The sequence below is a fragment of the Capricornis sumatraensis genome, chromosome 10 (genome assembly GCF_032405125.1).
Source record: "Capricornis sumatraensis isolate serow.1 chromosome 10, serow.2, whole genome shotgun sequence".
Lineage (NCBI taxonomy): Eukaryota > Metazoa > Chordata > Mammalia > Artiodactyla > Bovidae > Capricornis > Capricornis sumatraensis.
Genome location: NC_091078.1, coordinates 96,023,595 through 96,051,527, shown reverse-complemented (window position 1 = coordinate 96,051,527; position 27,933 = coordinate 96,023,595). Strand labels below are relative to the sequence as shown.

Below are 27,933 nucleotides of genomic sequence, written 5' to 3'. Positions count from 1 at the left end.
TTCAGAGGGGGGGCGCCACCTAGCCGAGGCCGGGCGCGGGTCGGTGCGCGTGCGCGTGCGCGGCGGCCGCTCGGTTTGGCCACGGACGGGCGCCGTAGCCGAGAGCTGGGCAGATGTTGTGAGCCGGGACTCGGCGGCGAAGGCTAGGGGGTGAGTGAGGGGCGGCCGGGCTCCGAGATGGGCGGGCTTCCCCGTGGCTCCCCTTGCGTCCCCGGCCCGTCCAGTTGTGAGAGTGCTAGCCGCGCGAGGGATCGCAGCCTGTGGTGCCGGACTCCGGGCCGGAGCTGGCCTGGAGGGTCCTCCAGAGCTTGGGGCCGGGACGGAGGCGACTTGGGGGAGACTAGCGGTGCCCTCGCGTCCTTGGGGGTGGCTTCGATTCCGAGCCCGGAACCCTCGGCGGGGCTGAACGGGACGACGTGGCAGGGAGCCCCCGGACAAAAGTCAAGGCCCGCCTCCCACCTGGGTCCTCAACACCTGACACCTGGAGTGGGTGTCTGGAAGCTTTGCTCATCGGTTCCGTGACAACGTCTAACCTGTCAGGCACCTGCTCTGTGTCAGAGGGCCGGTGGTGGGCGGCAGGGCAGGGAGTCGCCTTCCCGAGGGGCAGGCGTGGTGCGGACTGGGAGCGGGCAAGAGGGTGTGGCGGGAGCAGAGGAGCTGTTTGGGGTGAGATAAGAGAGAGGAGTTCTGTTTCAGGCATTGCTGGCCGACTAGGCTCTAGACCCGCACCGACCGATAGAGCTTTCTGTGATGATGGCAATGTTCTTTATTTTCCGTGTGTAATCCAGTAACCATTAACCACATGGGGCCAGGGAAATCCTTGAAACGTGACCACTTTAATTGAGAAATTGATTTTTAAATTTTTTAACTTTTCCCGACCCAGGGATTGAACCCGCATCTCTTAGGTCTTCTGCTTTGGCAGGCGGGTTCTTTACCACTAGCACTGCCTGGGAAGCCCTCTGAAACTTGAACAGAAATTTAAAGAGCCTAGTCGGTGCTGTGTTGGGTAGCACAGCTCTAGATCAGTGAGGCACCAGCGACTTAGTGCCCCTTCGGAAGCAGCTGTAGCAACACCATGGTGTGTGAGGGACGAAGAGCAGTGGGAACAGTGTGTTCTGTAATGAGGGCAGGGGTGCTGCTGTAAGGGGATAGGATGCTGTGTGTGTGAGTGGGGACAAGAAAACTCGCAGACCTTTGGAACAGAGAAGGGAGGAGGATCCTGGAACTGAGGCAGGGGGTCCTGGCCTTGGATGTCAGTAAGACTTGCAGCCGGAGATGGCACCAAGGCCTTTGGATGGTGGACTAGGTGTAGGGTTCTCTCTTCCACATGTGGACCCAGCGTGGCTGATAGCCGAGAAGGATGCAGGAGCTCTGCTCCTGGGCCACCTCCCTTTGGACACCTGGGTCTGATTTCCCACTGGGTTGAAGCATTCGTTAATAGTTTGGTTTAACAAACACATATCTGGCATCTGCTCCCTGTCGAGGCCTGAGTGAGCACTGGGCCAGGGTGGGGTCTGTCCTGTGTAGGAAGTGGGAAACCCCTGCTTGGAGGGCCCCAGGGTCTGGCAGAGCGGTGAGAGACTTCCTGGGTTGATGCGTGTGTGAGTGCCCATGTAGCGGCTTCACCTGTTCCTAGGCCTTCCTGACCCCCCAGGATTGAGGTCAATATGGGAGCCCTTGGCTTCCTTAGAATAGACAGGCTCTGCCTCTGCTTAAGCCCTCAGGACTACAGGCTGCCCACAAGAGATGAAAGATGGCGTCCAAGGAGGGCGGCATGGCTTTCTCGCGCAAGAGCTACAAACTGACCTCAGATGCTGAGAGATCCAGGGTCACAGGTAAGGGCTGGCAGGGCAGGGAGGAGGCTCCCAGTGTTGAGGGAAGCAGGAAGAAGACACAGAGGCAAGCATGTCCCGGGTCCACTGGACCCCAGGCCCTCCTGCAGCTCCCTGTACCTGTGAGCCGCCTCTTCTCCACCAGCAGCTGTGGAGCAGGGCACCCACCGGGACTGCTCCTCTGGCCTCTGTGCTGGCAGGGGCTGGGAGCCACACTGACCGTGTGTCCCTTCTCCTTTCTAACCTGTGGCCCAGGTATTGTGCCTGAGAAGCTGCTGAGCGATTACCTGCACCGTGTCTTTGCCTCTCCTGATCAAGGACCCGCAGCAGCTACCAGCAGGTATGGCCAGATGGCTCTCCCCTCCCTCTGCAGGGCCAGACCAGAGGCAGGAGGCTGGGGTGTGGGGAGGGAGGCTGGGCTCTGGGTAGGCTGGCTTGCGTTCCATCCTTGCTCTGCCCCTCCTGACTGTGAGACCTGTGGCCCAGAGAGTACCAGAGTCTTTGCCCTGGCGGTGCTGGTACCTCCCTTCTGAGGGAGTAGTGGAGGTCAGGGGCACGGTGCAGGGTTAGTCCTCAGTGTGGCCCTTCACCCCTGCTCTACACGCAGTATCTGGTCTGTGTGCCTCTGCCCTTACCTCCAACGCACCCTGGCCCTCTGTAGCCTCTGCTGGATCCATAATATGCAGACTCCACCAGCCCTTTATTCCTTGTACGTTTAGTGTATTTAAGTTGAGCTTATATCCAAGTTATAAGTGCAGTTTAGCAGCAACTTGTAAAAGCAAAAGCATCTGCCATCTTCTTCTAATATAAACGATCACGCGTGATTCCATTTTGTGTTCTTTATCTCATAATGTATGCAGTTTGGATTTTGCCGTATGGGAAATTTGCTTAAAATTTTTGTCACTGTCAGTTTCTTTAAAGTTATTGAGGAATAAGTGGCATACCATAAACCGTGTATTTAAAGCACACCATCTAGTAAGCTGTGACACAGATAACCTGAGAACCATCACTGCATGGACATACCCCCAAGGATTTATAGGAGATTTAAATCCTGTTTTTGTCATCAGAGGTTATTCCTGACTGGTTTTCTACACGACAAATAAATACTGGTGGGCATCTTTTAGGGCCAGGAATCTGCCTGAGCACTGCCCTGGTTTAGGGGGGATTTGGTTTTTGTAAACAGTGCTGTGTGGACGCCCAGGGTTGGGATCACGTGCCTGGAGTGTTTGAATCTCAGTCACTCATAGGACTGCTGGTGAATTTCTTCTTCAAAGGGTTCTGAACATTCTTCCTCCCTGCAGTGAGGCACGGGTGTCCCTATGTCTCAGCCCCCTCGCCAGCCAGCCTTGTTCTGTCTTGCACGGTCTCTGCTCACTGGGCAGGCCCAAAGGGCCCCCTCTTCCATTTTAGCAGCCATGGTGGCCAAAGGGTTTCCACTTGTGGAGGGCTGGGGCCCACCTCTACCCCAGCCCCAGTCCTGGCCTGTCCCCAGGCCACCCGATCCCTCCCTCATGTGACAGCAGAAATGATCCTGCTACCACTGGCGCCATTGTTGCCAGGAGTGAGAGCAGGTGGCGGAGCCGTTAGTCAGTGGTGGTGGGGACGCAGAATTCTGGGCCAGGACCTGAGCAGGCCAGAAAGGCCAGGCCAGGGCTGAGGGTGGCCAAATGGGAGGTGCTGCAGGCATTCACTGAGGCCAAGTCTCAGACCGCCTGCCTGCAGCTGCTCTTAAAAGCAGGCACAGTACCGGAGCAGCCCTCCCAGCGTGGGCCTGTAAGAAGTGCCCTTGAGGAAGTCTGCTTGATCTGTGGGCCCGCTGGGGGTGTTAAGAGACAGAGGGGCTCCATCCTTCCACGTTACTGGCAAGGCACCCCATTGCACAGTTGCCTCCTGGCCTTAACCTGGGGCTCCACAGCAGTGGGGAGGAGACTTCGTGAGTCTCTTTCTTGCAACTCAAGGTCAGTTGTAGCTCAAGGTGTGGGAACATACGGCCCCTGGGCCTGGGCTGAAGCTACCTAGCCAGAGAGTCGGTGTGCTGGCCCATCCCTGTGCCCTTCCAGGGCCTGACCTCTCAGGCGGTGAGCAGGGTGTGACCTGGGATTCGACATGGAAGAGCAGGTGCCAGCAATCTGCGGGCTGGATCCGGTTGGGCCTCGGGCCTCTGCTCCTGGAGCCCTGCTAGTTACCACCACCTCATTCCTGGCTATTCTTAGCAGCTGAGCTCAGGATTAGCTGGCCAGCATTAGGCAGAGCTCTTTCTCCTCTGGGCATGTGTGCTGGGAGAATGAGGGGGCCACTCAGAAACATCCTCCCGGCCCCTCTGACCGGGGCAGGTGGCCTGCCGTATGCTCTCCTCTCCTCTCCAGGTGGGTCCAGGACACAGCCAGCCAGAAGCTAAGAGGGCTGAGCCCTGCATCCTCCTAGGACATGTCTCATTCAACACACAGGCTTCCCTGGATGGGACCACAGACCTGGGGTCAAGGACTGGACTAGCTGGTCTTGGTACTGAGCATCCTGGGGTTCTGCGCTTCTCCCAGCCCTCCTGGCCCAGGCGTAATCAACAAGCCACCTTCAGGAGTGGGCAGGTCCTGGGCTACCCAGGGAGCATTATTGCTCGGACTCTTCACAGCATCTCTGACACATAGCTGTTGTTCCGTTTGTACAGATGAGGGGATTAAGGCTGACAGAGGGCTCTTTCTCCTTCTTTTTTCTTTTCAAATCAGTCTTGCAATGCTCCAAGTTTAGTGGATAACCCAGTCTTCTGACCCCCAGCACCCCAGAATGTGGGACCGGCACACCCCTTGTTCTGGAGTCTGGGCAGCCGCCCTCCTCAGCTCAGGAGAAGGGGACTGGGAGAGGGGTTTGGTGTCATCTGGCTGGTTTCAAGGACTTGGGGGCCCCCTCTCAGCCTCTCGCTCTCCCCAGGAAACCCCTGAACTTCCAGAACCTGCCAGAGCATCTGGACCAGCTGTTACATGTGGACAAGGAAGAGGAGGAGAGCCAGGGTAGGTGACAGTGTAAATCTGGAAGGGGCTTCGGGGGCTGGGTGGGCCTGGGGGGCTCAGTGCCCTCTCTGTGTCTGCCTGAGCCTGTGCCCGGCCCAACGCCTCACCCTCTTCTCTGCTTTTCAGAACAGGTTGAAGGGCGGCTTGGCCCGTCCACCGTGGTCCTCGACCACACAGGTGGCTTTGAAGGGCTGCTGCTGGTGGACGATGACCTCTTGGGGGTGAGCCAGGGCAAGGCATGGGGCCCAGGTCCAAGCCCTTCCTGATGTGGCCCGTTGAGTCCCCAGCCCCCAAACCCTCCTGACAATAGCCCCGAAACGCTCTTGGTGTGACCCCAACCCCAAGGTCTTCCCAACACAGCCCCCTCCCGTCACGCTTCCAGCCCAGGATCCCTCCTGACCCGGGCCTGGGCCCTTCCGCCCTGTTCCAGCACGGTTCAGCATTAGCCATGACAGGTGTCGCCACCAAGGCGAGCCGAGTTGGCATGGGACTGTGCTCCCTTGGGGAGGCTCCCTGTGTGCCCGGGAGGAGGCTCACCACCCCTTGCTCCCCACCCAGGTGATTGGACACAGCAACTTTGGGACGATCCGCTCCACCACGTGCGTGTACAAAGGTGAGGCCATGCTCCTCCATGGCCCAGGGAGTTGGCAGGGAGTTCGAAGGTGCAGGCCTCAGACAGGAGGCAGTCTTTGATTCCCTGCCGTGTCTGACACAACTCTTCAGGGAAATGGATCTACGAGGTGCTCATCTCCTCCCAGGGGCTCATGCAGATTGGCTGGTGCACAATCAACTGCCGCTTCAATCAGGAGGTACCGGTGGAGAGGGGCCCCTCCCAGGCCTCAGCAGGGCTCAGGCAACCCCCCAGCCCAATGGGGTCCACTTAGGACCCTCACCTGGACTGCCCTCTGGAGGAGGACCGTGTCCCACCCCACCCCACCCCATCCCAGGACACCCTAGCCCCGAAAGCCCTCCTGCCTTCCCTGAGGGGATCAGCCCCCTTCAGTAGAGCCGTGTGGGTCCAAGGCTGGTGCCTGGCGGGCTCTGGTCCTGCCCCTCCCCACTCCCCGGACCTCACGGACGGCTCCACCCTAGGAGGGGGTTGGAGATACACACAACTCCTACGCCTACGACGGCAACCGGGTACGCAAGTGGAACGTGACCACGACGAACTACGGGAAGGTGAGGCCACCTCACCTGCTGCCACCTGCCCTCTGCCCCTCCCGCGGCTCGATGCGGGCAGCAGTGAGGGGGTGGAGGGCACCAGAGGCGGCACGGACTCAGGTCCTCTGTCCTGTGGTCAGTCTCCCCTGGTGCAGTGCAGACGCAGGTGAAGAGGCTGTGTGGGCAGGGCCCTGGGCTTCTGCTCATCTGCACGGCATCCTCCCCTGGCAGGCGTGGGCGGCGGGGGACATCGTGAGCTGCCTGATCGACCTGGACGAAGGCACTCTGTCCTTCTCCCTGTGAGTCTCCTCTCTGTCCCCAGCGCTGGCCTCTGGGGCACCCCAGGCTGCCCTCACGGTCCAGGCCCTACTGTAAGGGCTTTGGCTCTGGCAGCCAGAGGGTGGGCAGCCCCCACAGAGGCCTGCTCGCGGGTCCCTTTCAGCCACCTCCTTCTTAGCCCTGGCTCACGGGCCCTCCTTTCTGCTCCAGGAACGGTGTGTCACTGGGCACCGCCTTTGAGAACTTATCCAGGGGCCTGGGCATGGCTTATTTCCCAGCCATCAGCCTCTCCTTCAAGGAGTCTGTGGCCTTCAACTTTGGCAGCCGTCCGCTGCGATATCCTTTTGTGAAGAAGGCTGTGGGTGGCTTGGGTGCGCTTGAGGAAGCTGGGAGGGGGGCTCCCTGTGGGCAGGGGGCGGGCCCTGCTGCCATGAGGAGTGAACGGGGTATGGCTTAGGTGAGTGTCAAGGATGATGCTTACACTAACCATCGTTGCTTCAGTTGAACAGTGAAGAGCATGACGTGGCAAGAGAAGTTTCAGTCCACAGAGAAAGGGGAGGGAGCGGTATGGTGCAAGCTAGGCAGTCTGACCTCGCAGCCCTGCCCTGGAGCCCAGGCCCCATCCCAGGGGTCTCGGTGGGAGCGGTGGGCTTGCTGAGCCACAGAGCAGCTGTTGCTGGCTTAACTCGGTGGTACCTACCCAGTGGCGGGCTACCGGCCCCTGCAGGACCCGCCGAGCGCCAGCCTGGTGCGGGCACAGAGGTTGCTGGGCTGTTTCCGGGCGGTGCTCAGCGTGGAGCTGGACCCTGTGGTGAGCCGGTGTCCGGGTCAGGTGGGCTGGGGGCTTTCTGCGGCCCTCCGCCCCTCACTGTCCTCTCCTCCCCGGCATCCCCAGGAAGGGCGGCTGGTGGAGAAGAAGAGCTCTGAGTGGCAGTTGCAGGGCCAGCCCACCATCCTCCTCACCCTGGCCCACATCTTCCATCACTTTGCGTCGCTCCTGGTGAGGGGACACAGGGGAGGGGAAAGGCCCAGGCTGAGGGCTGGGGTGCTGAGGTGTGTGAGGTCCAGCCACATCACCTGGCAGGGCCCCCATGACCAGAGCTCTCAGACCTCAAGGACGTCATGGGGCAGCGGGGGGTGGGGAGGGGGAGATGCTTCCAGCTGAGGGTATTGGGCTTTCTAGAAAAGATCCAGGGGTGGTGACATCCCAGGCCAAGGGAACATCCTGTGCAGAGCCCCAGAGGGGCCGTGGGGCAGCAGCCTTTCCTGTGTCTCCATCAGACCCCGGCAGGGCTCCTCCATGTCTTAGGGGTCCTCCAGGGGGCCCAGGAGCAGGGTTGGGTGCGGCGGGGGCAGCCTGAGTGGGATAGAAGGCCGCCACCTCACCAGCCCCTGGCCCTGGTGCAGTGCGAGGTATACGTGGTGGAGGCCGTGCTCATGAGCTTCCTGCTGGGCGTCGTGGAGGCGGGCCCCCCCGAGCAGGCGCAGACCGTGGTGCACCACGTCCTGGACCTCCTGTGGCTCTTCATGGAGGTGAGGCCAGGATGGGGGAGGTGCGGGGAGGTGTTGGAGAAGGCCGCACGGACGGCTGGCCTGAGGCTGCCCTCGGCGGCTCGCTGTGCAGCCTGACCCCCTTTTCCAGGACTACGAGGTGCAGGACTGCCTCAAGCAGCTGATGATGTCCCTGTTGCGGCTCTACCGCTTCTCGCCCATCGTCCCTGACCTGAGCCTGCAGGTGGGAGCTCCCGCCCCGGCCCTGAGCCCCCTGGGCCTCTCGCGCCCCCTCTGAGCACCCTCTCCCCACAGATCCACTACCTGCGGCTCACCATCGCCATCCTCAGTCACGACAAGTCCCGCAAGTTTCTCCTTAGCAACGTCCTGTATCCTCCCCTTGCTGCCAGGCAGGCCAGCCCTGCGGTGCCCGCTGGGGTCAGCAGAGGCCCTGGGAGGGCGGTGTGCCTTCAGCCAGGGCTCCCCACAGAGGCTCAGGAGGGCCAGAGCCACCTTGTTTCAGGACTCAGCCTTCCAGCACTTTCTCTCCAGAGCAGGGAGGGTAGCACTACGCAGAGGTGGGTGAGGTGCCACCCGCGCCTGCGCTCTTCAGCCAAAGCGTCGCACTTTTATCTGTGGTCCATGGCGGGTGTTCATGCGAGATCTTACGGAGTCAGCTCTTGTTTCCAGGAAAACATGGAGAAACGCAGGAGTAGGAAAGAGAGCATGGTTTCGGGCCCCTGGCTGGGAAGCCTGTGCCGGTAGCTGTCCTGTCTCTCTGGGGTCCTCAGCCTCTAGGAGGCAGAAGCAGATGGAGAGGCCACAGCCCTCCGCCCAGCTGTCCCAGCATCTTCTGCTCCTGTGACAAGCCGTGATCGGGTGCTTGCAGGGAATTGGGCGGGGAATTGATAACCACAGCCCTTTCTCAGGGCAGACAGGCACACAGCAGCCACGGGCCCCTGGGAGGGAGGTGGTCAGGCTCTGGGAGGGCTTCCCGGGGGGACTCGCGAGGGTGTCCGGGGCCCTGGTGGTGAGCGGAGCTCTGCCTTGACAACCACCAGCTTCGATGTGCTGCGGTCCATCGTCTTCTTTTACATCAAGAGCCCGCTGCGTGTGGAGGAGGCTGGTCTCCAGGAGCTTATCCCGACCACGTGGTGGCCCCACCGCTCTCCCAGGGAGGTGAGCGTGCCTGAGGCGGGTGGGCGTGGTCTCAGCGAGGGCTGACCCAGGCTGTCTGGACCACCTGCGCTTGGCACACGAGGCCGCTTCCTAGTCTGAGGGCTGGAGCAGGGCTCTCCTGGGTCCTGGGTGAGTCTTGCTGTCTCAGATCCCCCTGCCCCTGCCCAGGGCAAAGAGGAGGTGAGGGAAGAGACCTCTGAGGAGAGGCTCCGGCGGCGTGCCTACGAACGGGGCTGCCAGAGGCTCAAGAAGCGCATTGAAGGTTGGCCCCCAGCCTCGGGCACTGGGTGGGGGTGGAGGATTTGTGTGCTGGTGTACTTGGGGTGCTTGGTGGAAAGCATGCTTAGGTGGGACACAGGGATCCCTGGTGGTGGAGCCCTGATCCAAAGCTGCTCCCCCCGTCCGTCTCTGGGAGCCTGGGGCCTGGCCCGGCCTGAGGGTGTCCTGCTCCCCACCCCACCCCCAGTGGTGGAAGAACTACAGGTCCAGATCCTGAAGCTGCTGCTGAACAATAAAGATGACAATGGGGTGAGTGACTCCCAAGCCTGCCTGCGTCCCTGGTGGGGAGGGTGCCAGACGGGACCCAGAGACCCAGAGGGCAGGGCTGGCACGGGCCCTGTGGCAGGGTGCAGGGCGCGGGCTGGGATGCTCCGCTGGGTCCAGCGTGGGCCAGCGTCCTCAGCTCCTCACAGCCTCAGCTTTCCTTCCCCCAAAGGGTGAAGCTTCCAGGTACATCTTCCTGACCAAGTTCCGAAAGTTTCTGCAGGAGAATGCCAGCGGCCGGGGGGTAGGTGTCCCCACCACGGCCCCCCGGCTGTGTCGCGGGGTTTGCACCTGGCTTCGGGCACTGTCTGCTCGTCTCCTGCTGCCCTGCCCTCCCCACTGAGTCCCGGGTCCCAGGGCAGAGCCTTGGATGAGGAGCAGGCTGGCCTCTGGGCCGCACAGACGCGTGTCTCACACCCGTGTCTACAGAACACGCCCATGCTCTGCCCCCCCGAGTACATGGTCTGCTTCCTGCACCGCTTAATCTCGGCCCTGCGCTTCTACTGGGACGAGTACAAGGCTTCAAACCCACGCACCTCCTTCAGTGAGGGTGAGTGTGGCCTGGGCCCCACGTGGCAGGCGCTGGGCAGAGCTGGGCACCGGGCAGCCCCTGGGCATTGGCTGAGGCCAGGGCTGGGGGTGCTGTCCCAGGCCTCCTGCCTGATGGAACCCTGCTCCCTGGGGCATAGTGTTTGCTCTGATGGTCCCCAGCTTTCTGTCCTCCACAGGCCCCTTTCCTCGGTCCTTGCCCACCCATCCTTTCATCGGGGATGCCTTGGGTGGGCTCTGAGGTGCTGGGGGCTCTGCGTTTGTGTGGAACAGTCCTAAGGCTCAGTGGGAGCAGCCTAGATTGGGGGATCTCCCACAGGGCTGGGTCAGGGCCCTCTGATTTTCCCCTGGGTGACGCACAACCATGCCCCCTTCATCCCAAGCTGTGCCGTTCCTGGAACTGGCCTGAAACAGCAGAGGCAGGAGTGGTAGGGGAAGGCTAGTCAGGTTGGTGGCCTAGGCCAGGGGTCCTGCTGGGCTCTGACTGCTGGTGTGACCTCGCAGAGGCCTACGTCCCACCCCAGATCTTCTATAACGGCAAGGTGGACTACTTCGACCTGCAGCGCCTTGGAGGCCTCCTCTCGCACCTTCGGAAGACGCTCAAAGGTGCGCGTGGGCCCGTGGGTGGTGAGCAGGGCAGCTCCTGAGCCAGCCCGCCCTTGACTGCTGAGCTGCAGTGTGTCCACCAGAGGGCGCCCGAACTTCCCACCTGCTCAGCGGGGAAGATGCGGCTTTCCCTCCTCTGCCTTGGGCTGTCGTCCAGCTATTCCTGCCCCTGCACCCACCCCAGAGGAGGTCTGGGAGCCCTGTCGTGAAGTCCGGGGCTGATGGATCGGGGGAACCTCGGGGTCTCGGTGAGGGGTGGCATGGGGCGAGGTGGCGCACGTTTGCTGCTTGAGCTGCTTTCGAGGATGAGCACAGGCGGCTCCGGTGCAGAGCGCTGAGGGCACGGTGCCAGCGGTGGCAGAGGTGCCAGCGGTGGCCCAGCACGGCCTGGAGAGCTGTGCCGGAGGGGAAAATGAGAGGCGGGAAGCGGTGGGAGACGAGGCCCGGGAGGCTGCAGGGCGGAGTCTGAGGGCCTGTGGGCTACAGAGTCGCTGGAGGCTCCTTCGGGGACAGGGGTAGCTTCGGAAGGTCCTGAAGCAGAGGAGCAAGGTTGGGGTTGGGAGTCTGCATCGTAAGAAGCTCCCTCTGGACGCTGGGATGTGGAGGGTGGAGTGCAAGGGCCCAGAAAAGAGACAAGGGAGCAAAGTCGTCCAGGCAGCAGAGGAGATGGGAGGACGTTGTGGGGGAGAGGAGGGGTCAAGGATGACCCCAGGCTTCCTGCCAGAGGCTGTGGGGTTGAGGCCCCCTCAGGAACAGGAGCTGCAGGAGAGGGTAGTGTGGTGTGTTTGAGGGCCCAGCGATGCAGCCGGGACGAAGGCCTGGGCTGGAGGCGGAGCTGTTATGTCTGGCTGTCAGAATAGAGGTGGAGACAGGTCTGCAGTGAGGCCAGGACAGCTCTGGATCAGCTTCAGTTTACGGAGAAGGACAAGGAGGAAAGTCAGAGGAGTAGGGGGGCCCTGGACAGAGTGAGGTCATGGAGATAAAGACAGGGGGAGTGACGGGAGAGCCTCCTGCCTCATGCAGCAGGACTTGCCCCATGAGACCCAGGGCCTAGAGGTGCAGAGTGAAGGCTGGGTTGGAGCAGGTGGACGGCAGGGTGCAGGCACCGTGGTCAATGTGATTCCAGCACCCTCTCGCTGCCCTGAGCAGCTCCACCTGTGACCCCTCTCCCCTCCACTAGCCTGAGAGCCTTCCTTTCCTTCCTCCTAGATGACCTTGCCTCCAAGGCCAACATCCTCATCGACCCGCTGGAGCTCCAGGCGACCACCATGGATGACCTGGATGAGGATGAGGAGCCAGCCCCGGCTGCGGCCCAGGTGCCGCGGTAGGGGCAGGCGGGGGCTTTGTGTTGGGCTGTCCCTTTAGCATCAGGGCTGGAATGTCACACAGGCCATCTCCCCATCCGTGCCAGCAAGGAGCTTGTCACCCGGCAGGGTCCCGTGCTGTAGGGGAGGCGTGGAGGGCCGGTGTGTGGGAGGGCTGCCAGTTGCTGAGGTGATACGAGACCCCGGGCCTTGAGAGGCACAGTGAATGCTGGGCGGGGGCAGTTGGAGGACGAGGTGCAGCCGTGCGGTAAACAGGGCCCAGTGGGGCCTATCCCCCAGCCCACGAGTCAAGGGAGCCCCGAGCGGGCCCAGGCCCTGGGATCGTTGAGTGGAGTCTGGCCTCCTCTCTCCACCGCAGCGGCCCATGCAGGCCTTGGCCGTGGGGGGCGCGCTGCCCCTGCCTCGGCCCGGCTGGCTCAGTTCTCCAACCCTGGGCCGAGCCAACCGCTTCCTCAGCACCGCAGCTGTGAGCCTGATGACCCCACGGCGGCCCCTGAGCGCCTCGGAGAAAGTGAAGGTCCGCACACTGAGTGCAGAGCAGAGGACCCGCGAGGACAGTAGGTGCCAGGCAGGGCCGGGCGGGGCCCCCCTGACCGAACCTTCTGTCCTGTGAGACTCTCGCACGCAAAGCCAAGTACACCCGTTCCCTCCTGGTCCTGTGGCCTGGCAGCATCTCAAGGGTATGGGAAGTGCACTCTGAGGGCGGGAGATCGATGCTACAGAAATAGGTCCTGGAGGCAGGACCTTCCCCACCCCCACCCGGCTCCCACATTCTCCCTGCAGGTCCCTCCTGGGGCCTGAGCCCGGGCCGCGGATGAGGGATCCCTTCTCCTGCTGCGAGGCCCCTCCTGGCTCCATAGGCTTAGACCAGAACTGGAATGGCCCTGACCCTGTCCTTCCCCTCTTCCCTAGTCGAGGGTAGCCAGTGGAATGAGGGCCTGCTGGTGGGGCGGCCCCCTGAGGAACCTGAGCAGCCCCTCACCGAGAATTCCCTGCTGGAAGTCCTAGATGGCGCCGTCATGATGTATAACCTCAGTGTTCACCAGCAGCTGGGCAAGGTCTCGCATGCGTGTGTCACATGTTGTGTTTCTGCATGCGTCTATGTGTGCCCATGAGCCCACTTTCTGCAGGGGTGCCTGGGCACAGCTGTGCATGTGAGCATACGTCACAGCAAGACTAGTGTTTCTGCCAGTGCCCTTTGGGCCTGACCCAGTTGATTTCTGTGGGAGGGGGCTGTCCTCCTAAGGTGACGCATTTGGTGGGGCTGGGGTCCGGGATGTGTGGAGAACCCTGTGCGAGGTGCCCAACGGTCCCCCTGGACGTGTGGTGTCTGCCGTCCGGTGCTCTAGATGGTGGGAGTGTCCGACGATGTCAACGAGTATGCGATGGCCCTGCGGGACACAGAGGACAAGCTCCGCCGGTGCCCCAAGCGGGTAAGGTGGGCGGGCGGGTGGAACTTGGGGAGAGTGGGCTGTGGCAGAGGGCGGCTCGCTCGCTGGGGGTCCCCAGGGAAGCCCACGAGGGAAACCTGCTCCCTGCCCCTGAGGGCTGCCCAGCAGCTCCCCTGTCCCCACCCCCCGCCCTGGCCGGCCCACTGCAGTGAGAGTGGGGCCAGCAGCAGGCCCAGGTCCGGCCTGAGCCCTGTTAGTGAGCCGTGGCCTGTGCCAAGGTGCCCGCAGCCGGCCACTAAGTGCTGACGCACACCCGCTCTCCTCATCAATTATGGATTCGCCCCGAGTGCTTGCTCGGCCACGTGCAGAGTCAGCAGCAAGCAGGGCCTGCCACCCTGCCTCCCCTGGAGTCCCTGTGCCGTAGCTCTCCAAGCTGGGGACCAGAGCCATTCCCTGTCCAGGCTGCCCCCAGCCCGCACCTGCCTGCCCACAGAGCCCAGGCCTGTTCAGGGCAAAAGCAGCTGCCAGAGCTGCAGTTCTAGCCTGGCATTCCTGGGGGGTCCCTACCACCAGCTCAGCTGAGCCCCACGTCCATGCTCTAAGGGGCCCCGAGGCCCTGGCTTGCCCAGGCCCACCAGCAGGTCAGACTGAGGAGGGTTTTGAAGAGTGGAGCCTGGTCCACCCCGCCCTGTGCCTGCCCCAGGCACAGTGGGCCCTGCTAAGGTGTGTGGGTCTGGGCACGGGGCCCTGTGCTGACTGCCCTCTGCTCCTCCTCCTCTGGTGGCAGAGGAAGGACATCCTGGCGGAGCTGAGCAAGAGCCAGAAGGTCTTCTCAGAAAAGCTGGACCACCTCAGCCGCCGCCTGGCCTGGGTCCATGCCGCCGTTTACTCCCAGGTGAGCAGGGCGGCCTCGGCCCGCGGCTGCTCCCTCCGCCAGCTCACGGACTGGCCGCTGACTGGGCCCGGTGGTGCTGCCCCTTGGTGCCCCCTGCCCTCCTGGGCCTCGGGCACACACCTGCCCCCTCCCAGCTCCTCAGTCTCCCTCCCACCCTGTGTCATAACCCGATCTTTTCATGCCTGTGAACTCAAGCAGATGCCGTCCATGGGCCGCAGTTCCCCGTTCCAGCTCTCATGGTCCCTCTTAGAGGACCAGTCTGTCCCGCCTGCCCCCGGGCCTGCTGCCTGTCCTCCTCTTCTCCCAGCACGTCCAGGGCGCTTGGCCTCCCCAGCCTGAGTCTGCTTCTCAGACTCCCTCCATTCCCTGCCGTTAAGGACACTGGGTTGTCCCCTCCTCACTCATTCATTCCCTCATTCATTGAATAATGTGCCCAGATCCTGGAGAATGCCACATGCCTTCGTGACCTGGTAGCTCAGCAACAAACCAGAAAGCTGAGTCTGCCCTCCCAGGACAGACGAACAGACAGTGACTCCTGCTGTGACTGTTTTGGCATCCCTCTCCTGGCCCTGGCCCCCAGCACTGGTTTTATCTCCCCGGCTGCCCTGGCATCTCCTCTGCAACCAAGCGAGCGCCCCTGGATGCTCCCCAGGTGCCTGTGTCAGGGCATCTGTTCACCTTCGTGGACATGCCCCTCCCGCATGAGTGGGTGATCACAGCCCTGTCTCTACCCGGCCGTCTCTGCTTGCTCTCTCTCCTGGTGGCTCCTCCCCAACCCCACCCACCTGCACCTGTCACCCCTCTGCTCCAGCCCCACAAAGATGGGCACTGTCTTCCCACCACCGGGATTTCATGCCCATCCACCTCCCTCCATAGGCAGTCTTGCCACCGCCTCCCTCACTGTCTTCTTCACCCTTCCATCTCTCTACCTTCTTTTTGAATCATGATAAACTATACACAACATAAAGTTTACCACCTTAACCATTTGAAAAACCATGGTAACATACAATAGGTGGCTTACCATCTTGATCATTTTAAATGCATGGTTTAATAGCGTTGTGTGTTTGCATTGTTGGGCAGCCACCGCCAGAACTCTTTCCATCATCTCCCCAAAGTGAAACTTAGACCCACTAACTCCCCACTGCCCCCGCACCTCTGTTCCCAATCCCGGTTCTCCTTTCTGTCCCTGAAGTTGACTGCGCTCGGTACCGCGCGTAAGCAGAGTTTTGGTCACTGGCTTATTTCGCGTTGCATTACCGTCTCACGGCCCATCCGTGCTGTAGCATATGTCAGGATGTCTTTCCGTTTTGAGACTGAGTAAATAAATATTCCGCTGTGTGTGTATCACGTGTTGTTTACCCACTTATCCCCCTGTGGACATTTGAGGTGGTTCTACCTTTTGGCTATTGTGAATAATACAGCTGTGAACATGGGGTGCTAATACCTTTTCAAGATCCCATTTTTTAAAATTCTGTTGGGTGTATACCCAGAAGCAAAATTGCTGGTTCGTGTGGTAATTCTATTTTTAACTTTTTTGAGGAACTGCTGTATTGTTTCTCGTAGTGGCTGCAGCAGCGCCACTAGCAGGACGCCGGGTTCTAATTTCTGCCTGTCCTCACCAATAATTGTCACTGAAAAAAACGTTTCACTAATAATAATCCTAACCTGTGTAAACTGGTACGTACTTATGGTTTTGACTCGCATTTCCCTAGAGATTAGTAACGTTGACCTTGCTGGGTATTTTATATATCCTTCGTTGAAGAAATGTCTGGTCAATCCTTTTGCTTAGTTTTTAATTTGGTTGGTTTTCTGTTTTTGATTTGTACGAGTTCTTTCTGTATTCTGGATATTAACCCCTTCAGTTCAGTTCAGTTCAGTCGCTCAGTCGTGTCCGACTCTGTGACCCTATGAATCGCAGCACGCCAGGCCTCCCTGTCCATCACCAACTCCCAGAGTTCACTCAGACTCACATCCATCGAGTCAGTGATGCCATCCAGCATCTCATCCTCTGTCATCCCCTTCTCCTCCTGCCCCCAATCCCTCCCAGCATCAGAGTCTTTTCCAGTGAGTCAACTCTTCTCATGAGGTGGCCAAAGTACTGAAGTTTTCAGCTTTAGCATCATTCCTTCCAAAGAAATCCCAGGGCTGATCTCCTTCAGAATGGACTGGTTGGATCTCCTTGGAGTCCAAGGGACTCTCAAGAGTCTTCTCCAACACCACAGTTCAAAAGCGTCAATTCTTCGGCGCTCAGCCTTCTTCACAGTCCAACTCTCACATCCATACATGACCACAGGAAAAACCATAGCCTTGACTAGACGGACCTTAGTCGGCAAAGTAATGTCTCTGCTTTTGAATATGCTGTCTAGGTTGATCATAGCTTTTCTTCCAAGCAGTAAGCGTCTTTTCATTTCATGGCTGCAGTCACCATCTGCAGTGATTTTGGGGCCCAAAAAAATAAAGTCTGACACTGTTTCCACTGTTTCTCCATCTATTTCCCATTAACCCCTTAGCACATTACAGTTGACAAATATTTTCTCCCATTTTGTGGGTTGTCTTACTGCTCTGTTGATTGTGTTCTTTGATGCACATTTAAAAGTTTTAAAAATATTAATTTGTTTGGCTGCACTGGGTCTTAGTTGAGGCACGTGGACTCTTTAGTTGGGAGCACAGAGTCTTAGCCACTGGACCACCAGGGAAGTCCCTCGCCCCCGCGGCCCCTCTGTGCCTCCACACTCCCGGCGGTCCAGCCCTTTGCTGTCCTGGACCTGGCCGTGGCCGTAGCTTCCTCGCGGCCTCATCCCCACTTGCCCCTGCAGCCACTTCTGCTCTGGGCAGCTTCTGATCACAAGGCACCCTCTCACTTAAGGCCTTGCGTACCTTAAAACAGTGCAGACAGGCTTCTGGCTGGGGCTGTAGCGCTGCCTTGCCAGGCTGGTGGCCTGTCCTGCCTGCCCAGCAGTGCTTGATCACACCTACCTGAGCTCCTCTCCCGCTTCCTGGAGTCCCGCCCTTACGTCGTGCTCCTGGGAGAGTTTTCCTCATCCCCCGACTGGGCTGCACCCCATGTCACTCCCTCGCCCCCTGCTCCACATCAGCCTGGCAGTACCTGTCTGCCCCACCTCCCCCCGCAGGAGAAGATGCAGGACATTTACTGGCTGCTTCGAGTCTGCCTGCGGACCATCGAGCACGGCGACCGCACGGGTTCCCTCTTTGCCTTCATGCCCGAGTTCTACCTGAGCGTGGCCATCAACAGCTACAGCGCCCTCAAGAATTACTTCGGCCCCGTGCACAGCATGGAGGAGCTCCCAGGTGATGGGGCCATTCAGGCTGGGAGGGGGCAGAAAAGCGGGCCTTCATGGAGCGAGCCCCAGGAGCCCTGTTCTGAGCCCCCACGACCCAGAAGCATACATCCCACATGGGCTCAGACAGCATCACACAAGCGTCTGCACAAGTCCCGCTTGGCGGAGAGCTCTGTCCTAGGACCAGCAGCCACAGATGTAACAGCTGCCCCCTGCGTGAGGAGGAGGGCAGACAGATGGAGTAGAGGGCGTGAGGGCCCTGCCCCGCCCTGACCCCGCCAGCACTGTCGCTTCCTTCTTGGTGCTGCTGTGGCCCAGGAGCCAGCCGGCCTCTCACCCTCCGCTCTGGCACTGACCATGGGGTGTGGCATCCCACGCAGGGGCAGGTGGGCTTGCAGATCACAGCAAGGAGCGGGGCCCCTGCTGGTGGCCACAAGGAGCAGGGGCTTCTCGCAGACCCCGGATTCCAGGATGGGCTTGGGTGGATTAGGCTGTGGGCTTTTAGGCTCCTGGCCTGTCCCCTGCCCTGCCCTCGGCCTCGGGGCCTGCCCAGCCCCCATCCTGAGTCTGTGCCTTAGTCTCTGCCCAACCATTAGTGAACGTACTGCCAAAAGTCCCCAGATGGCAGCTTGGGCCCAGACTGGCCCTTGTAGCTGGCTCTGGAGCCTGCTCCCCAAGCCCACCCATCAAGAGATGTGCCTGCCGCTGGTGTCCGCACTCCCCACCAGCTCATCCTGTCACCGCACCGTGTAGGCTACGAGGAGACCCTGACCCGTCTGGCCGCCATCCTTGCCAAACACTTTGCAGACACACGCATCGTGGGCACTGGTGAGGCGCTGGACAGAGGGCTCGAGGGGATGGGTACGGGGTGGCACCCTGGGCTGGCCATTTTCTGCACAGATTGCCGCCCAGGTGGGGGTAAGGCATGGGCACCAGGATCATGCCAGGCACCTGCTGAGGTGTGGCCTGTCCTGGCAGACATCCGGGACTCACTGATGCAGGCCCTGGCCAGCTACGTGTGCTACCCCAACTCCCTGCGGGCCGTGGAGCGGATCCCTGAGGAGCAGTGAGTGGGGGTCCGGGGGCAGGGGCAGGCATGCTGCCCTGCACAGCACGAGCCTCACCCCGGGCCCACCACCCATTGCTCTCACAGGCGCATCGCCATGGTGAGGAACCTCCTGGCTCCCTATGAGCAACGGCCCTGGGCCCAGACCAACTGGATCCTGGTTCGGCTCTGGCGGGTAAGGCTGGCTGGAGGGGAAGCGGCTGTGGCTGGAGGGGTTTCCCTGCCCCACTGACCTCCTGCCGTCTCTACCCCCAGGGCTGTGGGTTCGGGTACCGCTATACGCGGCTGCCACACCTGCTAAAAACCAAACCTGAGGATGCCAATCTGCCCAGCCTCCAGAGTGAGTACCCAGGTCTGGCAGGCAGGGGCCCCTCACCCGCTGCTCTGAAGTTCTCACAGACTTCCCTACTTCTCCCAGACCGTCCTGGACTCGCGGTGGGCCCCAAACTTCCTGTCCATCCCCCAGGGTTTCCATTCTCTCCTTCCTCCAATCCGAGGACACTCTGGGACTATCTCTGCAGCCCCACGGGTGCTGGCAGCTCACGCACCGAGTGCACCCTGTCCGTTGTCCTCTGACCCAGCTCCCTGACCTCCAGCCTTGTCCCAACTCCCACCTCCTCTGCCCCTTTACTTCCACCTGGTGGTCCTGGATCTTGGATGCCTGAGTCAAGGCAGGGGCACAGACTAGGGGCTGGCCAGGGCCCCAGAGGGTGTCCATGGTGTTGCCTGGAGGAAGGGGCCATTTATTGGGAGCACAGTCTGTGTTCACTGTCCTGTGAGCCTGAGGACCTTCACTGGGCCCAGCCCAGAGTCTTGGGTGGTCTAGCTTGCAGAGCCTACCTCCCCCACTCTGTACCTGCCCCACAGTGGCTCGCTTTAGCCCACGGGGTGTTTCTGCCCTTGTGGGCAGTGTTTGGGCCTACTGGGGTCCCCAGAGGCCAAGGGCCTTGTGGCAAGTCCTTGCCAGTTGCCTTGGTCCTGGCTCTAGGGTGGACCTGAGCTGCCCGTGGAGAGCAGGGGGGCAGATCCGCGTCCTGCTGCTGACGGAACTATTGATTTGCTTGGGGGAGGGCTGGCCAGCCCGGGTGCGGCTGAGGGCTCTGGTTACTGCTGCGTGTCAGCCCAGACTTGGCGCCCACCACCTCAGCCGTCTGCCAAGGCCACGCCAAGGGCAGCAGAGGATGGGAGAATGGCAAGGCTCAAAGTAGGCTCTTGGGGAGGATGGCCTTGACATGAATGGAGAGGGCTCTGGGCCGCCCTGTCTGTCTAGCAAACCCTGAAGGGCAGGTGACTGTGGACTTGCTGGCGCTTGGGGGCCATTCTAGAACTCAGGGTGGGTTGGGGGTTGGGAACAACTGCAGCCTGTGGTTGGCCCAGCAGAGGGAGGGGACAGGTTTAGCCCTAACCCCTGCTAGTGCTGCACGCTGTGCCCAGAGGTTCCCAGAGAGCCGTCTCTCTGCGCTTAACCAGCAGCCCCGTAAGGGAGGACAGAGGCGGGCAGGCGGGGCCACTGACGGGGTGTGATGATGCCCAGCCACCGCCCCCCTGCCCTGTGCCCGCAGAGCCCTGCCCCTCCACCCTGCTGCAGCAGCACATGGCAGACCTGCTGCGGGAGGGTCCGGACGTGGCCCCCAGCTTCCTCAACAGTGTCCTCAACCAGCTCAACTGGGCCTTCTCCGAGTTCATTGGCATGATCCAGGAGGTGGGTCACAGGGGCTCCCTGCGGGCCGGGGGTGGCAGAGGACGAGGCACCACCTGCAGTGTGGGCAGACCCCTGACGGGTGCCCGCCCACGCGGCGGGGCTCAGATCCAGCAGGCTGCGGAGCGCCTGGAGCGGAACTACGTGGACAGCCGGCAGCTCAAGGTATGCGCCACCTGCTTTGACCTGTCGGTCAGCCTGCTGCGCGTCCTGGAGATGACCATCACGCTGGTGCCAGAGATCTTCCTCGACTGGGCCCGGCCAACCTCTGAGATGCTGCTGCGGCGGCTCGCACAGGTGTGTCCATCTGGGCAAGGGGTCAGGAGCCTGGGGACACCCTAGTGGTGAGCTCCCCGCCACCAACAGGTTCCTGCCCCACAGCTGCTCAATCAGGTGCTGAACCGGGTGACAGCAGAGAGGAACCTCTTTGACCGTGTGGTCACCCTGCGGCTGCCTGGTGAGGACCCAGAAGCCCGGGACCCAGCACACTGCCGGCCTCGCTTCCTCTGCCCGGAGCAGTGCTGCCTGACCCAACAGCCTGCACCAGACTGCCGGGGCCTGGCACGCCAGCCTAGCTCAGCCGTCTGCGGGGAGGACGGAGGGATGCGCTGGAGCCCCTGCAGCAAGAGCCCTTTCGAGTCTCACCCCCCACTCCCTTCCCTGCAGGCCTGGAGAGTGTGGACCACTACCCCATTCTGGTGGCAGTGACCGGCATCCTGGTGCGACTCCTGGTGCATGGCCCAGCCTCAGGGTGAGTGCCGGGGGGTGCGCTCCCCTCTGGGGGTGGGCGGGGCCTTCCTGAGGCTCATCCTCACGTGGGCCTCAGTCAGGCCTGGGCACCGAAGGAAGCTAGAAGAGGGGTGAAACAAGTAATGAGTAACTAGGTGCCTGTGGCAGCAGCTCGGAGCAGGAGAACCCAGGACCTCAGCAGCGCAGGCGCCCTGGCCTCGGGCACCGAGAGTCAGTGCTAGGGTTGGGGGTGCCATCCTACCATGCCAGGACAACCCTACTGGGCTTCAGAGCTGAGCACACACACCTGGGTCTGAAGCCTCCAGCAATGAGCACGTACTGCCTTTATTGAGAAATCCCATGACAGCTGGATCCAGGACACTTGTGGGCCCCCTGGCCCAGCCCCCCTCCCTGGCCTCCCCACAGTGGAAGCGGTGAGATGCATGTGAAGCCAGGGCACTACTTTAGCCATTAGGGCTGAGACTAGTGCCAGCCCTTAAGAGGATTCTACCCTCAGGGGACAGCGAGTTCCAGATGGGCCCTCTGGTCTCAGCCAGGCTCGGCAGGCTCTTTACAGACAAGCTGGGGGCACAGGCCATGGCGCCCCTTACTGCTGTCTTGCAAGCCCATGGGAGAGGGCCTGCCCTCGGTGGCCTGTGATGCCCCAGGGGGTCCCTTAAGGAGCTTACTTGCTGCTTGCCTGCTCACCAGACTGCATGGACTTGTGAAGCTTGAAGTAGGCTGAATGTAGCTGCACGGGGAGTCACATTTCACCGGAGCAAGGGCTTGGAATTTCCTCTTTGCACCCTGCGGGTGGGGACTGGTCTTCATTTGAAGTCCTCCTCCTCCTCCCCTGCAGGCCGCTCCCTTCCCCTCCCCTTGGGGTTCGGGAAGTGGTCACCACTCTCCATAATGGCTGGCCGCCTCGGCCCGCCACTCATCCTGGGGCTCTAATTGCAAGGGCTCTTCCAGCTGGGCCTTGGTTCCAATCCTCGTGGGCACACGTAGGCCCTGCTAGGTCCCGGTGATGGGGAGAAGCAGGAGAGAGGTAGGGGACCTGAACTGCTCTGCCAGTGAGGGGGTCCCTGAGGGAGGCTGGAGGACCAAGCCTAGGGCTTCCCACCAGCAGCTGGCAGTTGTTCGTTAGGGCAGCAGCTGGGTGCAGGGCAAGCAGTGGGCAGGCAGCGGCCTCAGTGGGGGCCATGGGCAGCCTAGGTCATCACCAGACCTTCAGAGGCTGTGGAGCTAGTGGACTCGGAGCTGGCCTTGAGCCGCAGGCCCGAGGGATTGTAGAGGTCGAAGTCTTCAGCTACTGCTAGCTGCACACGACCATTGAAGCCCCTCCTGCCAGGCTCCAGAAAGACCACGTGCTTGTGGACACTGGCTTTGCGGCTGGGTGCGTCGGGTGGCGTGGTGCTGAGCACCGAGGACTGTGCGCTCAGCTCCCGGAGCGGGCTGGGTGTTTGGGGCCAGCGGCGGCAGCGGTGGCAGCAGCGGCAGGTGCGGAGGTAGCAGCGGCGGCAGCCAGGGCAGGGGGGCGCGAACAGGTAGAGGAGCACGAGCGTCAGGCCCACAGCGCAGCCCAGCAGCGTGGTGAAGCCGGTGTTGAAAGCGTTGGGCTCCGGGTGGGGAAAGGCCACGCTCACGTTGTACTCGTGCGTCTGGTTGTGAGGCAGGCGGGGCCCAGTGGCCAGGCACACAAAGACACCCTCGTGCCACGGCTGCACACTCCTGATGGCCAGGCTGCCATCGGCCAGCACGGCGATGCTGCCATTGCGAGATCCTGGTGCCACGAGCAGCTCGTGCTGCGGGGAGACCCAGGCCACGCGCAGGGCTGGGGCACTGGTGTTGCAGTGTAGCCGCAGGGACCGCCCCACCTGCACGTGCAGCTGCTCTTCTGGCCGCTCCAGGTCCTGAGCCAGGGCCACGGAGCAGTTCTCGAAGATACGGCTGTGCGCAAAGAAGCGCACGCGGGAGGCGGGTACCTTGAAGGCCTGGCAGGTGTACTCGCGAGCAAAGTCGCTCACGGCGCTGAGCCCCCGCTGGTGCCAGCGTCGCAGCAGGTGGTAGAGACGGCAGTCACAAGGTAACGGGTTGTTGTGCAGGTAAAGGCCATTCTTGAGAAAGGCAGGCAGCGCAGCCAGGTCAGGCACAGGGGTGCGTTCTATGTGGTTGGAGGACAGATCCAGAATACGCAGGTGGGCAGCGCCCAGCCCATGCAGGTGGTTGAAAGAGAAGGATGAGAGTTCGTTGCAGCCCAGGTAGAGACGACTGAGCGTGCCCAAGTGGTGGAAGGCACGTTCGTCCAAGTGCGCCAGGTGGTTATTGAACAGAAACAGCGTCTCCAGCGCTCCCAGCCCGTCGAGGTCGTGGCGGCCAAGTGCCCGCAGGGCGTTAGATGATAGATCGAGCAGCCGCAGGCCAGCACTGGCGTTGGTGAAAACTCCCCGACCCAGCGCCTCCAGCTCATTGTGATTTAAATGCAGGGCGCGGAGCCGGGAGAGGGGCGCCAACCAGCCGGGGGGCAGGCGCTGGAGCCCATTGTGGCTCAAGTCGAGGTCTGCAGCCGCGGCCGGTAACGTAACCGGCACCTCCCGCAGCCCCAGGCCGGCGCAATCCAGCAGGTCGGCAGCACAAACGCATTTGTGGGGACAGTTATGAGGTTCGCGGGGCAGGAAGCTGTCCGAGTCCTGGGTGCCTAACGTGACACGCAGCAGGCACAGTAGTGTGCTCTGCAGCACCAGCCGGGCCATATCGGAGGCTGCCGGGGCCAGGACAGGGCAGGTCCGTGGGCGGCACAGATCCGAGACTCACCCGCTTCTCCGGTGAGAAGTGCCGGGCGACGGTCAGCGAGCCAGGACGCGGGCTCTGTCTCGCAAGGCCGACTAGTTCCAGGTTTGGAGATGTGAGTTGAGCCACGCCCTTCTCGGGCTTCCCCAGCTCCCTCCTGAGTGCCTTCCTGAGCGCGCTCAACCTTCTAAATACTCCGGGGGAGGTGATTTCTCAGGGGGCGGGGCCGCCGGCTCCCATTGGCTCCCACTGGAGGGGCGGGGCCGCCGCGTCCCGCCCCCCCCGCGACCGTAGTCCTCGCGTGGCCGCCAGGGGGCGCGAGTTTGGCCGGCGGCTTTCCAGAGGACCTGTCTCCCGGAAGAGAAGAGGAAGCCTGGGAGGTACGCCTTCCAGCTGCTTGTTTTTTTTTTGAAGATAAACGTGTATTAGGGAGATGGTGTTTTCCTTGAAGGATTATTGTGTATGAGGGGCAGGTGTTTCTTTTGTAGGGTTAATATGTGAGAGAGCGCAAGTGGACTTTCACCATCTCATGGTGGTGCCCCCTTTGACCTGCTCAGGAGCGGGTCCTTACTGGGATCTAGGACTTTTCTGGGAGGATCAGAGAGCAGCAGGGAGATAGGGTGGGACGAACGAGGAGGTAATGGGAATGGGCTGGACTTTCACAGGACCCCACCCCTCCAATAAAAAGGATTTCAGGCCCAGGCTCCTGACTTCCCTTGTGCCCTCTCCTATCTAGGACCGAGAGAGCCACGTCAGTGCTCCTGGCTGACCCCTGCTTCCAGCTTCGCTCCATATCCTACCTGTTGGGGCAGCCGGAGCCCCCAGCCCCTGGCACTGCCCTGCCTGCCCCTGACCGGAAGCACTTCTCCCTACAGAGCTGTAAGTGGGCCAGGGAAGACAGGGATTTGGGGCTGGGTCAGGTCAGTCGTCTTAAGAGCAAATTCCCAGGCTGGAAATACTCAAGAGGCACTGGGTTCTGAGGCCACATTTGGCCTGACACCTCCTCCCACCCCACCCCCGCCACAGATTCAGATTACATCAGCGTGGAGGAGCTGGCCCAGGTGGAACAGATGTTGGCACACCTAACGTCTGCATCTGCACAGGCGGCAGCTGCCTCCCTGGTGAGTGGGGCCACAGCAGCTCAGTACGTGTCAGCACAACTGTGTGTGTAGCGCACACCCACTTGTCTGGGTGTCTGACTCAGCCCACCCTGCACTCTGCTCCCTGCAGCCCACCAGTGAGGAAGACCTCTGCCCCATCTGCTACGCTCACCCCATCTCTGCCGTGTTCCAGCCCTGTGGCCACAAGTCCTGCAAGTACGTGGGCCCTCGGGCACAGGGGGTGGGGGCGGGGCTGTACCGGCCACTGGCACGCCTTCCTGTTGCAGAGCCTGCATTGACCAGCACCTGATGAACAATAAGGACTGCTTCTTCTGCAAAGCCACCATCGTGTCGGTGGAGGACTGGGACAAGGCCGCCCACGCAAGTGCCACTTCCTCGGCTGCCTAGGCCCGCCTGGCCCACATGCAGGAACCTCCACCCCACAACTCAAAGCCAGGCTGGGCCCTGTTCATGAGCCCCTGGCCCCGTCCCCCTCCCCACCCCATCCCACCTCCTCGCCTGTGTGAACCGCGTCAGCAGGGGCCCAGCTGTGCCCTATTTGTGCCTCAGCTTGATTTTCAGTCAGGGCCGCAGTGAGCATTAAATTATTATTCCATACAGTCCCGGCCCAGTTGTTCTTAAGGGAGTGGGCTTTGTAGGAAATGTCCAACAAGGACCTTGCCAGATTATGTCCATGGGAGAAGGCAGGTGTCTGGCAACTTCAGCCTCGTCCAGTCCTCCCCAGTCACATGGCAGCGAGTCCAGGGCCTTTGGATGTGTCGAGCCAGTGTTCTCCTTGTCACTGGGAAACGGGCTCGGCCGGCCCCGCAGCAGCCCTCACATGATGATGCGTGGCTCCGGCACCGACTCACCGATGGACTTGTGGGGCAGCACGCTGGCCCCGTTGAGGTAGAGCTCGTCGTTGACGATGACGTCCTCGCCCAGCACTGTCACATTCTCCATGCGCACCTGCGGGGAGGCGGCAGGCACGGCAGTGAGGCAGGAGCGGTCCCCACCCTCCCCACCGAGCCCCGCCGAGCGTACCCACTGGCCCACGCGGCAGCGCCAGCCCACGATACAGGACTCCAGCCAGGAGTGGGAGCGGATGTGGGCGTCTCGCAGCACGGTGCACCGCCGAATGCACACGCCATCCTCCACCACCACACCGGGGCCCAGACTCACATTGGGGCCGATGCTGCAGTTCTCACCGATACGGGCACTTGGGTCCTGAGGACAGCGGAGAAAACCCAACTGGGCCACCTGTCCTCCAGGATGGAGGGGACAGATCATGGGCTGGGCAAGGGCCTCACCACCAGCACGTTGCCCACAATGCCAGGGCCTGAGCACAGCTGCTCAGGATGCTTCTGTCGCAGTGACTGTAGGAAGAGGCACATGCCGGTGAGGAAATCCTTGGGCTGCCCGATGTCCATCCAGAAGCCTGCAGGGGGAGAATGCATCAGGAGGCTCAGCCCAGCCACAGACCACCCCCACCCGGTGGCATCCCTGCCTCACCCTGCAACTCCATGGCATAGAGCTGCCCTTCCTTGGCCATGACAGGGAAGATCTCCTTCTCAATGGATGTGGGCTGCAGCTGTGAGAGTGGGCAGCTCGTGAGCAGGGTCATGGCAGTGGTGGCCTGTCCTACCCCAGCCCACCCAGCAGCTGGCTTCTACACACCTGGATGCGCCGTAGCACTGAAGGACTCAGGATGTACATGCCTGCATTGATCTTGTTGGACACAAACACCTGCGGCTTCTCCACGAACCGGTGAATGCGGCCTGTGTCTGCCTCACACACCACCACACCGTACTTAGAGGGTTCCTCCACTTTGGTCACCTGAGTGCAGCGGGACTTCAGGCCTAGTCCAGTACTCCTGAGCCTTAATGTACATGCTGTCCTAAATTTCCCATGCTTTGTCCCCAATGTTTAAAGGCAAAAACTGCACAGCTGTACACCCACAACACCACTGGGTAGTTAACGCTGCAGAGTGGGAGATACTGGGCATGAGGACATGGATATCAGAGAAAGAAAACGTGCTATCTTACCAGGATGGAGCCCTCCTGACCATGGTGCCGGTGGAACTGCACCATGGCTTCGAAGGGGAAATCGCAGATCACATCACTGTTGAGGACGAAAAAAGGGTCTGCAGTCTCACAGAGCAAGTCTCGGGCCAGGGCCAGGGGCCCAGCTGGGGGAAACAAAGCGGCCACCATCATCTTGAGGGTCTGAGCCCCTGGAACCAGGCTCAGCAATCCCCATCCAAGAGTAATCTTGCCCTTTCCTGGCCCTAAACCCTCTCCAAGCGATCACTCTTTCTCTCCTGACCTGTCCCCAAAGGCTCCTCTTCGTGGGACATGGAGATTCGGATTCCTAGCTGGAAGGGAGAAACGCCTCCGTCAGTTTCCTCTCATCAGAGTGAAGAGCAGGGACCAAGGGAAAGGGCCCGAAGTCAGTACCTCACCTTTTGCTCCTGCGCTTTCATTTCCTTCTCCAACACCTGAGACATATAACTCACGGCCAGAATCACGTGGTCCACGCCGGCCTGGGGGATAGAACAGCGCCGGCCGCCAGGCGGGCTCAGCCGAAGGCACGGACGTCCCCGATCCCCAATCCCTGGCCAGTCCCACGACCTACCAGGACCCCGACCCGGGCCTTACCACAGCCAGCGCCTCCACTTGATGCAGCAAGATGGGCTTATTGCAGAAGTCCACCAGCGGCTTCGGGATGCTTAGCGTCAGCGGCCGCAGACGCGTCCCATAACCGCCCACCAAAATCAGTGCCTTCATTGCACCTGTGGGCGGCCGAAGAGTGAGTCCGAGGCTCCGAGGTGTCCACGGCCCGCCTAGCGGAACCCTGCCGCACACTCCCGCCGCCGCGCCCTTCACTAGCCAGACTGACGAACTGTGACTCTGCCCTGTCCGCCCAGTCCGCGCTAACGTTAGCTCCGCGGCCACAGCAAACGGGCAGGCTACGCCGGACGCAGAGCTTCAGGCT

At 61.3% G+C, this 27,933-nt stretch overlaps 3 protein-coding genes across 5 annotated transcripts; 1 reads left to right on the top strand and 2 right to left on the bottom strand.

Annotated features, from left to right (window-relative positions):
* Window positions 1–27: 27 nt before the first annotated feature.
* On the top strand, window positions 28–25,596 carry RNF123 (ring finger protein 123). Its single transcript, XM_068982655.1, has 39 exons — window positions 28–150; window positions 1,718–1,835; window positions 2,088–2,172; window positions 4,758–4,837; window positions 4,964–5,058; window positions 5,396–5,450; window positions 5,561–5,646; window positions 5,930–6,016; window positions 6,230–6,297; window positions 6,488–6,613; window positions 6,974–7,088; window positions 7,173–7,277; window positions 7,685–7,810; window positions 7,920–8,012; window positions 8,084–8,157; window positions 8,830–8,947; window positions 9,116–9,209; window positions 9,414–9,475; window positions 9,663–9,734; window positions 9,920–10,040; window positions 10,544–10,645; window positions 11,855–11,961; window positions 12,329–12,527; window positions 12,883–13,028; window positions 13,320–13,403; window positions 14,149–14,256; window positions 17,388–17,565; window positions 18,309–18,383; window positions 18,534–18,621; window positions 18,709–18,796; window positions 18,877–18,961; window positions 20,184–20,323; window positions 20,429–20,617; window positions 20,702–20,777; window positions 20,987–21,071; window positions 24,576–24,718; window positions 24,866–24,960; window positions 25,070–25,155; window positions 25,227–25,596. Exons 2-39 carry the CDS (start codon window positions 1,754–1,756, stop codon window positions 25,345–25,347), a joined length of 3,939 nt encoding a protein of 1,312 aa, XP_068838756.1. The 5' UTR covers window positions 28–150; window positions 1,718–1,753; the 3' UTR covers window positions 25,348–25,596.
* On the bottom strand, window positions 21,499–23,841 carry AMIGO3 (adhesion molecule with Ig like domain 3). Its single transcript, XM_068982656.1, has one exon. It carries the CDS (start codon window positions 23,800–23,802, stop codon window positions 22,261–22,263), a length of 1,542 nt encoding a protein of 513 aa, XP_068838757.1. The 5' UTR covers window positions 23,803–23,841; the 3' UTR covers window positions 21,499–22,260.
* Window positions 25,545–27,931, bottom strand: GMPPB (GDP-mannose pyrophosphorylase B). Of its 3 annotated transcripts, none has more exons than XM_068982658.1 (9): window positions 27,597–27,931; window positions 27,401–27,481; window positions 27,265–27,313; window positions 26,985–27,127; window positions 26,617–26,775; window positions 26,452–26,530; window positions 26,250–26,377; window positions 25,984–26,166; window positions 25,545–25,908 (listed from the first exon to the last, which is right to left on the bottom strand). In XM_068982658.1, the coding sequence occupies exons 1-9, from the start codon at window positions 27,723–27,725 to the stop codon at window positions 25,777–25,779; spliced, it is 1,083 nt and encodes a 360-aa protein (XP_068838759.1). In that variant the 5' UTR covers window positions 27,726–27,931; the 3' UTR covers window positions 25,545–25,776. The 3 variants fall into 3 exon arrangements, with proteins under 3 accessions (XP_068838759.1, XP_068838758.1, XP_068838760.1); XM_068982659.1 differs by having other exon boundaries at window positions 25,765–25,908; window positions 25,988–26,166; XM_068982657.1 differs by having other exon boundaries at window positions 25,545–26,166.
* Between the last annotated feature and the right edge of the window lie 2 nt (window positions 27,932–27,933).

Excerpts from the sequence above, each read along its gene's own strand:
- AMIGO3 (XM_068982656.1), bottom strand. The coding sequence starts at position 23,802 with ATGGCCCGGCTGGTGCTGCAGAGCACACTACTGTGCCTGCTGCGTGTC.
- RNF123 (XM_068982655.1), top strand. The coding sequence starts at position 1,754 with ATGGCGTCCAAGGAGGGCGGCATGGCTTTCTCGCGCAAGAGCTACAAA. Across the intron at positions 17,566-18,308 it reads CAGCATGGAGGAGCTCCCAG|GCTACGAGGAGACCCTGACC; the intron begins GTGATGGGGCCA and ends CGCACCGTGTAG. Across the intron at positions 21,072-24,575 it reads GTGCATGGCCCAGCCTCAGG|GACCGAGAGAGCCACGTCAG; the intron begins GTGAGTGCCGGG and ends TCTCCTATCTAG.
- GMPPB (XM_068982657.1), bottom strand. The coding sequence starts at position 27,725 with ATGAAGGCACTGATTTTGGTGGGCGGTTATGGGACGCGTCTGCGGCCG. Across the intron at positions 26,776-26,984 it reads GTCAGGAGGGCTCCATCCTG|GTGACCAAAGTGGAGGAACC; the intron begins GTAAGATAGCAC and ends CGCTGCACTCAG. Across the intron at positions 26,531-26,616 it reads CAGTGCTACGGCGCATCCAG|CTGCAGCCCACATCCATTGA; the intron begins GTGTGTAGAAGC and ends CCACTCTCACAG.